Raw genomic sequence first — 15,000 nt, forward strand, 5'->3', positions numbered from 1 at the left:
ATTAAAATATTGTGTCATTTAAAGAGAATTCTTGGCGGGCTGTCTTTAATCATTTTTGTCTGTTTAAGTAAAATATAAAAATGCAACATGATCTGTAAACATTTGATTTTAGCCGCAGTGCATGTCGGGTCCTGTTCAGTGTATTTAGGTTACGCGCTCATTCAGCAGCCGTGTTATTTCGACCTCAAGAGTTTACATGTTAAAAAGTGAAACATTTTCAGCCCCACGTGTTTTTCATGCTTGTCACGCACCCCCGTGTTTCAGGGCTTCTTCAAGAGGACGGTGCAGAACAACAAGAGGTACACGTGCGCGGAAAACCAGGAGTGTAAAATAGACAAGACCCAAAGGAAGAGATGTCCCTTCTGTCGCTTCCAGAAATGTCTTAACGTCGGGATGAGGCTAGAAGGTGAACTTCACTTTAAATCACACGTGCTCCTGCCGCCATTTCATTATCACTTTATTAGTTTACTCTTCTTTTTTTTCTGGGAGGGAGAAAATGTCTGTTTTCGACACTTGGCTGCATATTTGATCATCCTGTAATGTTAATAATAATAATGTAGCTGCACTTAATGTGTGTGTGTGTGTGTGTGTGTGTGTGTGTATGTATATATACATACATATATACGTACATATATATATGCATATATATATATATATATACACATATATCAATGATAAATTGACAATTTTATCACAGAGAAAAAAACCCTGATTTGTGGGCCAGTGGTTCTCATGTTGTTTCATACACACACATTAATTCCCAGACAGCAATGCAGGAAAGCACCTGCTTCCGTAGCAGAAAAGGACACATTCTTGACTTACTGATAAAACCCGGAGCCTCCCCTGTTTTAAATCAAACGCTCTATTTAGGCTGGAAGGAGGAGTGAAGCAGCACAGACTCTGGGGAATCTCTCAGGCCTAAAAAGGGAAGCAACATGTCAGTTATTCTCTCAGTGAAGAGTCTAGATTCTTCTGATTTTACTCTCACACTGTTTCATGTGTGAATCTGTGTTTCGCCTCTCGTCTCTTGTGTGACAGCTGTGCGTGCAGACCGCATGCGTGGGGGGAGAAATAAATTCGGGCCCATGTACAAGAGAGACAGGGCCTTGAAGCAGCAAAAGAAGGCTTTGATTCGATCCAACGGGTTCAAGCTGGAGAGCGCCGCTCCTCCGCCGGCCTCGCCGCTGCAGACCGACTACGGCTTCACTGGCACCCTGCACACCCTGCCCACCATCTCCAAAAGCCTGCTTCCCTCCACCCCCAGCTCCATCACCCCCACAGACTACGAGGCCAACCTCTATGGACCCCCGTCCCTGGGCATGGCCATGCAGTCCCATGTGCCCCTCACCTCCCAGTACCAGTACACAGCCTTCCCCGGCAGGGTAATCAAAGCCGAGTGTCCCGACTACACCAGCTCCCCCGAGTCTCTGACAGGATACCCCTACCCTGACATGTACCCCTCGGCCTCGCCGCAGCCCCCCAGCCTGCCACCGCTGGTTCTGGAGCTGCTGCGCTGCGACCCAGACGAACTGGTGGTGCAGAATAAGATCGTTGCTCACCTGCAGCAGGAACAGGGGGGGCGGGGCCGGCTGGACAAACCCAGCACCTTCAGCCTCATGTGTCGCATGGCGGACCAGACTCTCTTCTCCATAGTGGAGTGGGCTCGGAGCTGCATCTTCTTCAAGGAGCTTAGGGTGAGTACCAAGCCCTTTATGTACGAATATGAATATGAATATGAATATGAATATGTATGAATGAAGTGAGGGCGACAGCGACCCTGCAGGGAAACACTCCTTTGTCTGTCTTTTCTTTCATCCCTCCTTACATCAACGCTCCTGATTTCAGTCAAAAAATCACTTGTTTCAACAAATGAACTGGTTGAGGAATATAGAATGAGAATCTGTTCCTCTCCACAGTTTCTCAACATGTTAATAGCACTAAACATAACAGGAACAAGGTTACATCACATCTGCTTTGGAACAGGAGAAGAAAGCCTGTTTTTCAGACCGGGGAGCTTGTTTTAAGTCTGTTCACAGAGTTCACGCCTCATATTCCTCTGCAGCATTAAAAAACATGCATTCACACTGATCAAGTTGACTCATACACCCACAATGCACTCACAGTTCACTGGCCGTACGTGCAGAACACACCCGCAGCCACTTTAGGCAACAATGCATTTTTGTATGTGGTGAAATTCAGCTGACAGAGAGAAAGTTAAATGTTAAATTAAATGTTGGCAGTGATGGATTCACTGGATCAAGCACCATGAGACTGAGAGGGAAAACACCAGCTGCTACATCAACACATAGATGATTAGACGCACTTACAGGAGCACAGACCCACCCACCTTCACACCTCCATGTTGATCTCAGCTGCTCACCTGTATAGTGTCATGAGTGTGTCTTGCGGTCGATGTCATCACGGTGCTGCAGTAGCTGTTGGAGCTGTATTTAGAAAAATCTGTAGATGCAGAATTTTGACTGATTTTGAAATATAAAGTTTAACTTATGAAATACTCATATTAGTTTGAGTAAAGTGGCCATAAAGACGCAGAAGCAGAATATGGATGATGTGATTACCTGATACTCACCTGTGCAGGTGCTGGTTACCTGACATGGTCCTGCTGTGTCTCTTCTTCTGCAGCCTGTCAGGAGCTTTTTGGAGTTGTTAGCATTCAGGTTAGAGAACGGAGACCGACAGTTTTCATGTTTAGTCACATTAAAATCCTGTTTTGATTATTATTTTCTTTTGGAAGTATATTATTTAATAAAATCCAGTTTCAGATATTGAACATATTTTACATCCGGCTGCTTTCTAAGTATGTGTGTCGTTACTCCACCTGACCTCCGCTGGTTAAAGATCATGCTAATGGATTAGCCACTACAGTAGGAGACACACACACACACACACACACACACACACACACACACACACAGACTGTTAAAATATGGTGCTTGACAATAAGACTGTATGAGTGAACATGATTTGCAGTAAAATATCCACAAGCTTGAGGCAGATAGAGATGAGTCCATAACTACAACAGATACGCAAAGCTTTTTATGAAATGACTGTATCACATATTGATTCATTAAATTATGGTGCATCATTAACATTTTACATTTTATCTGCTTGATGGATCCGGTTTTCCGTCTCTGGTGTTGCACGTCACACACAATGATGTCTAATAGACATGTTCAAAAAGAGATTATTTCCATTCATGACAGCTGTATTTTAATGAACCATGACACCATTATGTTTAATGTGATGATGTCGCAGCTCAAACAATGTAAAGTTACTATAGAGCTGTTCTATTTTATTTGGCCAATCAAAGCTCTTTACATCACAAACCACATTCATGTGGCTCAAGGACACTTCAACATCTGGGAATCAAACTGTCGATCCTCCCACTCTATCCCCTGAGATACAGCAGTGTCTCCTTGGTGCGCGCGCGCACACACACACACACACACACACACACACACACACACACACACACACACACACACACACACACACACCTCTCTGAAGGGGAATGATTGGACATCCATCTGTGTCTCAGGCTGTGTCTTTGTGAGTGTGTTGGAAAGCTGATTCAATGTCTCGTGCTGCACAGATCAATACTGTCACTGTTCTGCTGCTGCTGACAACATGGCTGAACACACCTGCTGCTCCAAGTGAAAATGGAGGATGATAATTCTTTTGCAACGAATCAGACTTGTTACACAACAATGACGAGCCACGGTCAAAGTGAGTGTGACCAACCAGTTAAACAGTTTAACTGAAGATTTGATTCTGGCTTTGGTGACAAATACAGTTGATTTATTCAGGTACAGTTACAGTCCTGCGCTGTTAAATGTTTTTCTGTTAAAAAACAGTAAACAACTGGAAGCAGGGTTGCCCTTATTTTACTGTAAAATTATCGGTACCATGCTGTTGCTGATATTTAGTTTGCTACTGTTTTTGTAAATACAGCAAAAAGCTGTTATTTCCTACTATTTCAGTAAAATACTGATGGAGGATTAGCAGTTTATTACTGTTTATTTACACTTTTTTCACAGGAACTATATTTGCAGATTTTTACTGTAAACTGTAGTGCATATATAAAACATGCTGCAGTATACACTATTGATAAATTAACTGCTAACAAAAAGAACTACAGTGATTTATTTTTTCCCTGAACTTTATGAGTTGATAAATTAATCCTTGGCAGTCTTGCTATAAAATTCTATGTTTTAATACATTGAATAAACGTGATCTTGCAATTGCAACTTAAAATTTGAAGAGAAATAATACTGCTTCAAAGTCTTTTAAAAAACCACGTCCCTCTTTATTACGCTTGTGAAAACACAACACGCAAATAAACCAAAATCTCAGTCATTTAAAAAAGATCTCTAACAAGTGTTGTATTCTGCATGAACATTTAACACTGAACGCAAATAAACACAAGAAATATTATCAAAAATAATCAAGTGGTTGTCTAACATAAGCTGTCGTACTGTATGTGTATATTTATAAGGATTGTATGAGGGAACAGCTAAAGGAGTGAATAAGTGGCCAAGTGAACTGAAAAAAGAGTATGGCTAAGACATTAGCAGTGTGTGAGTGAGTGTGTGAACTGACTTATGTAGAGTCTCACTCAAAGTCCTTCATTTCTTTAGTAGACTGGAGACACAAGGCTTGACTGATGCCATCTTTTTCTGGGTGACCTTACCCATTTTCCAAGACTTTGACCCGCCCAGCCTTGGTGCCTCTGTCAGGATTTACCCCCATGAATGTCCTGAAAAACAAGAGTGTGTATTCATGGTTGGTGGGGAAATAGGACAGTGTACTTTCAGGGTGCAGATTAAGTAATAGTTGTTTCGCCTTGATTAGTGTCAGAAAAGCTTCCTTCACATGCTCCAGTATCAGATGTTTTAGGCAGCTTGTATGTAACCTGTGAGACGAAACTCAACAAACATGATCACAGCTGCTGTGAACACACAGTACCAGCTGAAGGATGTAAGTATCTAACCTTTGAATTAATTCCAGTGTGCATGCAGCATCATCTTGGGACTGGAGATTGAAGATGTAGTGAGTAGAAAAGACTGAAGCCAGCGTGGTCAGCTGGCTGTGTGACCTCATAAATGACGTGCCCCTCAATGCTGATCATGAAGTGGTGAATACAGCTTCCTGAGAAAACAGCACTGACATGTCACACTGCAAATGACACGTGCCAGGGAAACTGAAATCCTTCTACCCATTCACAGATGAGTTCTGTTTTTTTTGCTATAAACATTATAAGGTGTTGGGATATAGAGCTGAACCATGTGGAACAGCCACATTATGTCTGTTCATTGTAATAATAGTGGAAATAACATATGATGACAGTTTAGCTAGCTGGCTAACATTAGCCAGCTAGCTCCCGGTCAATTCAGTCGAGACGGTAAGGTAACGTTATCTAAATCAAACCAGCAGCGTCCTTTGGAGACGTGCACTTAGCAGATGCTAAGTTAAGATGAAACTCACCTTGTAGTTTGGAGGATCAGGATCAGAGTCCAGCTCCTCTCTCTGCCACACGGTGAAATGGTGATAGAAAGTAACCATTCCAGTTTTACCGATGTTTTCAGATCACAACAGAAGCTTTTTTTCCCGCTTAGCAACTGCACAGCTATACCTCGAAGTAGCTAACGTTAGCTGACAAAGTACACACTGTTTGCTTGTGTGTGTGTGTGTGTGTGTGTGTGTCAGCTCAGACTCTGACCTCAAATGACTTTAAACTTAATTCAAGTCCAATGCTTTTTACATTCACTCTGAATACAGTTCATTTTAGCGAAATAACGCTAATGCATTGCAAAAAATACTTTAAATTACTGTTTTCTTTCCTCCAAGCAAACTCGTTCCCTCCTCCATCTACACCACGCCAGAGTTCTCAGTCTGTAAAACAGAGACTTTCAGTGGTGTTTTAGTCCTGACAGGCAGAAACTCAGACTTTTGGAAACAATGACGTAGACACCACCTCGCCTCCTGATTAGCTCTCAACATGATAATGAATTACAGTGTTACCGACCTTGTTGTCTTTGCTAGCAGCTGTTGTTGAGTTGAATTATGCGTTTTACTGCTACAACTCTTTGCTATTCCTCGTTTTTGCAGAGTAGACAATCTGCCTCCTGCTTACACCAGCACACGCCCAGTGTTTGGGATTGGTCATGTGACATGTGTTTTCAGGTGTGTTAGTGTGGAGGGAGATTATTTCTAATATGGAGCTAAAACACTCGTCTGGACCCGTCAGTCCTCTGCTGGTGGTCACGAAGTGAACAATTCACATTAAAATGAAATGCTGGTATTTTGGCAGGACACATGTTATTTATGTTTATCTGGAAATGACCCAGCTAAATGAAGCAGAAGCGGAACGTGATGAACAGATCCCTGCAGTGTGTAAAGCTTTGTCTAGTTTCTGTCCGTCTGAGCAGCACAACATCTTCAATCTGCCTCATGTTGACCTGTGTCTTACTATTATCACTTAAAGCTCCATCCAGTCTAAAGGTCGATGTCCATGTGTAGTTTAATTATAAATCAGGTCTAGGTTCTATATTAATACTGTGAAAAGTGCTCAGTCCACAGCCTGTATTCAGAAACTGAGCCTTAAAAGCAGCCGTCAGGACCTCTGGAACTTTGTGATGTCACAACGAATCAGTCACCAAGCCCCGCCCACCTGGACCCACCATCCACACCTTTTTTTTTGTTGTTTTAATTGTTTTGTTGTTGTCTTTCTGTCAGAGACTTTTTGAACTTATTGTTTCCAGTTTTTTAATTTATTTATATATATATATATATATATATATATATATATTTTCAGTTTTCAGTTGCTGTTTGATTTGGTTTAGGTGCCACAACAAACAAACTTCTCTGATGTCATAATGACGTTCAGAAGTCAAAGCATCACTGCGCAGCCTTCCCAAAGATAGAAATATGAGAGTTTGTTTTTTTATATATTTGTTTTTATTTTAGTCCAGATTTGACCATCTATTCAGCTCATTTCAGCTCTGACTGACCATCGCAATTTGAGTTTTATCAAATTACAGTCGCAGGCTACAGTCCGTTGCCTGTGGTTGGCCTGTCAGCCAATCAGAAGAGAGCCTCAGAGAAGCCTGAGAGAGGAGATGTAAAACTACATTGAGATGGTTTTTGGTTCTTAAAACCACAAATATATCTTTTTATGGATCAACACTTCAAATAAACAAAATGTAAACTCTGCTTAAAAAATGACAACATCATAATAATGTTAACACAGATGCTACAGATATACAACAGTACATAGACACTGTGTTAGCAGGACTGTCCGAAGTACAAATTACAAATATGACAAATCTGAGAGATGGATATCTCAGATTTTCTTGTTTTGTCATTCAGCTGCAGCAGCATCCATTTAGTTGGATAATCTTTTATTAAGTCATTTAATTTAAAATGATGTGCTCATTTATAACACCACAGCAAAGTGTGATCAGTTCAACATCAGAGCACCATGTAATGATCTTGACAGTAAATATAACCTGCTGTCTGAATCCAAAAACCAAAGCCAGGGTCTGAAAATGACTAAACATGATGACTGAATTCTCAGCTTGTGAGAACATCAGGAGGATCCGTCTTTTTGTTGTTTCTTTCACAGCATCCTTGTCTCAGAGACAAAGACCACATTGTGGTGATGATGTGATTTGTTGCATCTTCTCAGACTGACAACAAGGTATCTCTATGCTGCAGCTTGTGTTAGAGGAAGACTGGGCCGAGCTGCTGAGAGAGGAGAGAAGCTCAGAGGAGTCGATACATTACGACTGATCACATTCTTTATGTGTGTTAAAGTCCAATGATCCATAGCGGTGTGTGATGTGTGATGAAATCCTCGAGGGCACAGGAAACAAGAGCTGTAAAATTGTTGAACTCATTTGTATTTTAGCATTGTTTGATTTAGTCTCACTCTGTAGCTGCAGCATTAAACTGGTCTGAGCCCCGTTCATGTGCAGCCTTTAAAACATGCGATTGTGGTGCTCGTGAGGATCATCACGGATGGTCTCAAACCCCTGTAAACTGAATGTGTGAGAGTTTTACTATCACATTAGAAAATAATATAGCCTTCATGGTCTCAGTTCTTTTCTGGTCGTTGCACTGACAAGAAGATTTCAACAGACATTTTTCTATATTAAACCAAAACGACAATCCTTCCCCAACGCTGCGAGTGCCAAAATGAAACCACCAAAAAAAAAGAAAGAAAAATGAGTCATGCTCTAGTTGCTGTGAGCAGACATTCTTCCACAGCCTGTCGCTCTGTGTTCACAGAGATTTAAAACGTTTCCTCATTGTGCTGTTTCACATTAATAAAGATAAATATAGTTGTTATCATTATAAATGTGGACATTTAAATTGCTGTTTTGGTTCGGATAGACCTGACAACGAATAGGTGACAGTGTGTGAGTGTAATGAATGTAAATTAATTTTCAGGTGTCAGAAAATATAAATCTAAAATGAAAATGTAGGTTTTCTGCTTCAGGCAGTATTTGCCTTTGCCAAAATGAAGTGATCATTTTCATTTGCGTATCATCAATAAACCCCCTCATAGGAAAATGTGAGTTTTCCTGTTTTATGTTTCTTTTCAGTAAACAACAGAGAACTTTGTGTTTTACACATCTGATGTGTCTGTGTTGACAGTTAGAGCATTTTTATGTTCCGTGGACGGAGGACATGGACAGTGAGAACAAAGCTGTGCATGTTTTTGCCAAGAAAGCCTCCCGCAAAAAAGAGCCGTCCCCCCGGCTGGATTATTACATTCCACGCAGACGATAACGGGGGAATGTCAGTCCTCCGCCACAACTCTGTGCCCCACTCGTCTACATTGTTATTAAATTGTGAGCAGAATGGCAGCTATTGATTGCTGCGGCTCCCCAGCGGTGGCCTTTGTCATGTCTTGTGTTTGACCCTCCATTCACCTGTTGAACATGGGAGATGTTGCTGAGGGAGAGCACACAATGAACATGGTAAATGTGCTGCTACTACAGGCAGTGTGCCAGAGACAGTCAATTTAAAAGTAACATGGCCAAAAAAGATTTTGAAGAGTTTTGTTCAAAAATGGCTGTAACAGATCTCCACTCTGAAGCACCCAATACAGAGACAGTCTCAGAAAGGCTGCACGCAAGGTAAAGCTTACTAAATATTCAGATTTGTCCTGTGTATCTGTGTAGCACTTTACGATTGTTTCCTGCAGTGTTGGATTTAATCTTGTATTTCAGCAGGTTTGCTGGTGAGGAGCAGCACAGGTTAAGTCTGGTTCCAGTCTGTCTGCAGCGAGTCCATAAGCTTCCACAGTATTACTGAATATTAAAGCAGTTGATTTTGGCCATGCTGCTCTGTGTCCTCTGCAGCTCACTCTACAAACTTCCTCTACGTGGTTTAAAAACTCTGTGCACATATTTAGTCTCTACTGATAATTCCTCAGAATATAAGGAATGGCAGCAGTGACAGTGTGAATAAAAATGTCTTGTCTGAATTTAAATGTTATAGCGTGGTTTTAAAGGGTGATACCAGTGTGATATATTTCTAGAATGCCAGTCACTGATATGAAATTAGTCTCTTCTGCTCATTTTATTATTTCAACTCCCAGTTTCATCCACCATCTGTGGAGGATCGTGGGTTGGACCTGGCAGTAAGTCTGCAGTCACTAACCTTTAAGCCTAAATAAGAATTGCTGAAAATATTTATTTGTCTTGAATTTCATACAAAAAACACAACAAAACAATCAAACTACAAATCAGTGTGTCTGACATGAAGTGAGTGAGAAATGGCAATAAAAAGATAAAACATGCAAATATAAACCACATGTTACAAATTGACTGATCAAACAATGTTATTGGGAATGATAAAATAATATAATAATTCAGAGTTTTACTGGTGTTAAAAGGTCAACAGTGGCCTGAACTCTAAACTGTGTTAATGTAACAAGAAGGTGGTGAAAAAAAAAATGTCTCTGCTCACCCCTGAACCAGGACTGTGCTGCACACTCTTTATTTCTTCATGGCGATGAGATGAAATGTCTGTAGAGCCGCTCTTGCCTGTTTTTTTTGGCTGCAGCTGAGAGTCCGACTCGTCCTAGAGAGGAAGCGCAGGAGGTCGCCGAGACCTCTTGCTTCCTTAACCCCTTTCTTTATCATTGTACACCCAGACCCCCCCCACCCCCCATCCATCGCTGCACCAGTCCAGAAGAGTGTGGGGCCCCTCCCCTCTTCCACTGATATATCGTTTCATTCGGATAGACAGTAATTCTGTCAGCTCCGTGTCAGACCAATGTGTGTTTGGGCCTATTAGCAGCTGCGGCTACAAAATTACTGACTGTTGTGTCCTTCACTTTGGAGACAATATTGCACACCCATCCCCTACAGCCAGGGCAGATGAGGAGAGGGTGGGGCGGGGGTGGGGGGGGGGTGGGGGTGGGGTGTAAGGGAGAGGTGAACAGGTTGAGGAGGTCTCAGACGATCATAAATACACAACGTGCAATAGCTCATACACTGAAGACATCAGCACACACTGACAAACACACCCACTGTCACACACACACACACACACACACGTTTTTTATAATATATAATTATCTAATAATCAGTGTTAATGATGAAGTGTTAAAGATATCACATATGGCAGGAAATATCATGACATAAGAGATTATCGTATGGTGATATTTTTATAATTAAATTATATTGTAGTTTTTATATTTATTTTTTTTTGTTTTATTTATACATAATTATCTAATATTATCAATATTAATATATTAGATATAATCAAATATCAGACTAAGCCTATAGATAGAAAAGACTATATATATATATACATATATATATATTATATGGTTCTATCTGCGTTCTGAGCAGTGTTGAGATATTGAACTTCAAAGTTGTTGTGTGTATTCTACACGTATAGTATAGTCTATTCTACACTATAAATATCAAAATCCTATTAAATTTGTAAATGGAGTTTTCTGGAACAGGTCAAATGCAGGTAGAACCTTGTAATCCTGAGAACTCGCTTTTGATTTTCTATTTTGCAAAACATGAAAAGAAGCAACAATTTTCAAACAGTTTACTCATCATTAGCTTTAAAACATGACATCAGTGTTGTAACAGAACTTCTACATGTAACAGAAAGTTAAACTGAATGTTTTTCATAATGATTCATTATTTTCTCATTCTAAGAAAGCATTGCAGGTTGTGTATAAAGGTCAGTGCTAAATATTTGTTCCAGTCAGAGGACAGTCAGATATAGGAAGCATTAGTTTAAGTTTCTTTTAGGTTGGATAGAAGTAAGTGCAGCAGGTCAGTGTAAAGGCAGGTTTAGATTTGTTTTATTTATTTATTTATTTATTTTTTTGGGGGGGGGGGGTTGTGAATGAATGAATGAATGAAATTATTGTGACCCTATCAATTCAAATGTAGACTATTTAATTACATTTAAGGTGTTAGCTGGCTAGCATGCGAACAGTGAAAATACTGAACTTGCCTTGCATTTGTAACCTCACATCTCTTCCCCTTTTCCCGCCTTCACTGAACTGTGAGGTCACATGACAGAGAAGCAGAACGTGATTGGTTGTCTTGTATGCATTCAAGAGCTGATTGTCTCAGAAGTAGAACCATATAAAACCCAGTTGGAGTTGAACCTTTTGTTTTCTCTATAAGAAGTAAAAAAAAAACACACATCTCACCTGACGTTAATATTTCATCAGAATAGAAGAAGAATAAAAATATGTGAATAACTCAATGTCAGATAGAAGCTTATATTTCCACAGGGCTGGTGTAAATTCAGTAGTGAGCTTACACATAGAGACAGAGAGGGAAACATACTGTACATAACACAACAACACAGAGTGATAGAGAATACACCTGAGAAAGAAGGATATTGATTTCCTGTGTAGGACAAGACAAGTGTAGAGGAATAATCTATCTACACATCTGAAGGAATATCGATCAGGATTTTCAGGGTTTAATCAACAAAGCTACAACATGAACATGTGAGTGAAGCTTGGACTGTAGATCTGCCTTAAAGGGACAGTACAGGATAAGAGGCAGGGTTGTGTGAGGTTCTTATACGTAGTCAGTGTATTTCGTACCTGCAGTAGATTTGGTTTGGATCGCTCCCAGTCTGGTTCTGCTGTGGATGAGGACAGCAGCAAAAAAAGTCCCACAGAAAGAATCCAACCGGCTGATCTGCAGCGTAATACAGTGCACGTGGTGAGTGTAGGGATCAAACAAACTGACTGTGGATGAATACCTCATACAACCTCATCTTCACCTTCTCCCTGTCTGTCTCTCTGTCTGTCTGTATGTCTGTCTGTCTGTCTCTCTGTGTGTGTGTGTGTCTGTCTGTCTGTCTCTCTCTCTCTCCCTGTGTTTCCTGAAGGTGGGCGATCAAATGAAGCTGCTCCACAACTGCTGGTCTGAGCTCCTGGTCCTGGATCACATTTTCAGACAGGTGCAGCATGGGAAGGAAGACAGCGTCCTGCTGGTGACGGGCCAGGAGGTAGAGTCTCCGTCCAGCAACTTCCCATCATCAGCACAAATCCCAGTCTGATTCATTCACCCACCTCACTACATTCTTTACGTCTTCTCCACACCTATGGGCTGTTTGTTAAAACTGTAGCAGCTTGACATTAACACTGATGTGTTTTTACATCTGGATATCATTAGAAACTAGCTGTTATCAGCTGAAACAGAGGAGAGGGAAACTGTTTTAGCGTTAGCAGCAAAACGTAGAATAAAGATTAATATTAAGATTAATTTGCATTAATCAATCTCTGTTATATTCCAAGTCATTTACTTCATGATAAAACATCATGTCAGTGTATCATTCTCCCAAGGATGAGATACATTTATTTCTTCAATACTATAATGTAAATTTTGATTAGACTTAATCATCGGAAATATGAGCTCCAGGGGCCCATGAAGCTCCGGGGGTCCCCGAAGCTTCACTTAAGGTTGGAACAAAGGACCTAATGACATGATTAATCACATGACTCTGTACATCTATATAATTAACAGCAGAAGAAGATCACAGCAGTCTTCAGCTCTTCCAGATGGGCTTTGAATCTTAAAGTTTCACGTATATAACCAGCAGCCTGTGTTTGCAGGTGGAGCTGTCGTCCATCTTGTCCCAGGCTGAGGCCACGCTGTCAGGTCTGGTCCAGAGGGGTCAGGAGCTGGCGGCGAGGTTGCGGACGCTTCAGGTCGACCGCAGAGAGATCGCCTGTATGAAGTTCCTCCTCCTGTTCAACCCTAGTGAGTCAACTTCCTGTTTGTGTTTCACTTCTATCAAACTCTACCCTTGACTGACCCATTAAAAACAGAATGTGTGGTGAAAGGCCTGGGCTTGCACGTGCAGCCTGTGGATTGTGTTTTCTGAAGAATGGTGTGTTTTGAAACAAAAATCAATCAACTCTGTGCGGCTGCAGAGATAGTGAGGCCGTCTTTTGGCTGAATCTGAATAGCAACACTGATATTTTAATGAAAAAATGTCACCACTGCAGATCATCTGCAGTGCCTATTTATCTATAAGGTTACAAGTGTTTTCCAAACTGGCCTTTTTCCCTCCAATAAATTCACTTATTTAAATTTCTCAGGTTGACAAAAGCCAATATTAACAAAGACATCCTCCTCCATTGTCCACTAATGGCATTCAAAAGAAGCGTAATGGATGGGTCTATCATTCGATGGTAGGGCCAACATTCGTGTAGCGGCTTGTGCAGATGGAGAGAGCATAGATGTGGCTTGCCCAGATTCCCAGAAGTGTTTGCTGTTTAGCGCTGGCGAAGCAGGGAACAAAGAGCTTTTGAATGGTAAGAGCACTTGTCATAGGCAGAAAATATTTGCTGTCTTTGCCGGCAGCTTCTTTGCTCGCGCTTCTCGCTCTCCCTCATCTTCAGAGTCAGGTTTGTCGGGGGTAATTTAATTGCCCTTAAGCAGTTTGAAAAGATGATTCAGAACATTGATTCAAAACATTTAATTACTGTGTGAATGGATTCTCTAAGATGGGCTCAGCTGATGCTGAATGCCGGTCTGCCCGAGGGCTTGGCTATTGTCTCATACATGCACACACACACACACACACACACACACACACACACACACGCACACACACAGACATATACACACACACACACACACATACACATACATGCACACACACACATACACACACACACACACACACAGAACCACCCACATGCTAAGTATAGATACAGCATATATATAAAACCTAGTAGCTTAATGAATAGGAGGCATGCAGCTTTCAAACTGATTGATTTCTTCTCTCTAAAAACATAAAATAACATACGAGAACAAATTGAATTGAATTTTTTATTTCCCTGAATGAAAATGGTCAAATGTTATATTGAATATTGTCTTCAGTGCAGATATACTATCTCTATGAGCCTTCAAAATATGTTCAGACCAAAAACAAACTTGTTTCAGTCCAAACAAACTGATGCTGGTTCATCACCAGCCTTTTCTTTAGATTTCAGTATCAACTCATGAAGGTGGCTCGTGAATCAAAATGTGTCCTGAGGATAAAACTGATGCTCCAGAACATATTATAGTAATTGGACCTTGAGATAAGATTTGTTTTTTCAACCTGTTATTATTTCTAGCTTTCTCACTCAAGATAAGAATCACTCAAAAAAACTAGCTATTCTGAAAACATTTTTAATTTGGAAAATATTTCAACACAATATTTGACACCCTCAAACGCCTCCATTTTTCCAGCTGTTGTTTAAATTTACACAGTACAGTGTCTCAGTGTTTCTGCAACTAAAGCAATGAACAAACAAGGAAGTCTGAGACTAAATGTCCTTCTTTCTACAATGGAAATCAAACATGGCTCAGAGAGACTGTTGCCGGTTGCTATGTCAGACTGTGCTGGTCTGATTTTGTTCTTCTGATGTCATGGCTGAAGTCTGTTGTATTGTATTATTGTCCTAATGATGCATCAGAACAG

General features: G+C 40.8%; 1 protein-coding gene across 1 annotated transcript in view; it reads left to right on the forward strand.

The window, feature by feature from the left end:
• LOC111647923 (nuclear receptor subfamily 5 group A member 2-like) overlaps positions 1–15,000 on the forward strand; it is an 18,944-nt gene that overhangs the window by 216 nt on the left and 3,728 nt on the right. Inside the window, exons 2-5 of the mRNA XM_087171653.1 lie at positions 265–406; positions 1,039–1,694; positions 12,412–12,576; positions 13,139–13,286. Coding sequence (XP_087027779.1) covers positions 265–406; positions 1,039–1,694; positions 12,412–12,576; positions 13,139–13,286 — 1,111 coding nt within the window. The remainder of the gene's footprint in view (positions 1–264; positions 407–1,038; positions 1,695–12,411; positions 12,577–13,138; positions 13,287–15,000) is intronic.

The sequence above is a fragment of the Seriola lalandi genome, unplaced genomic scaffold (assembly GCF_002814215.2).
Source record: "Seriola lalandi dorsalis isolate HSWRI2012SDOR001 ecotype SW California unplaced genomic scaffold, Sedor1 jcf7180002054883, whole genome shotgun sequence".
Classification (NCBI taxonomy): domain Eukaryota; kingdom Metazoa; phylum Chordata; class Actinopteri; order Carangiformes; family Carangidae; genus Seriola; species Seriola lalandi.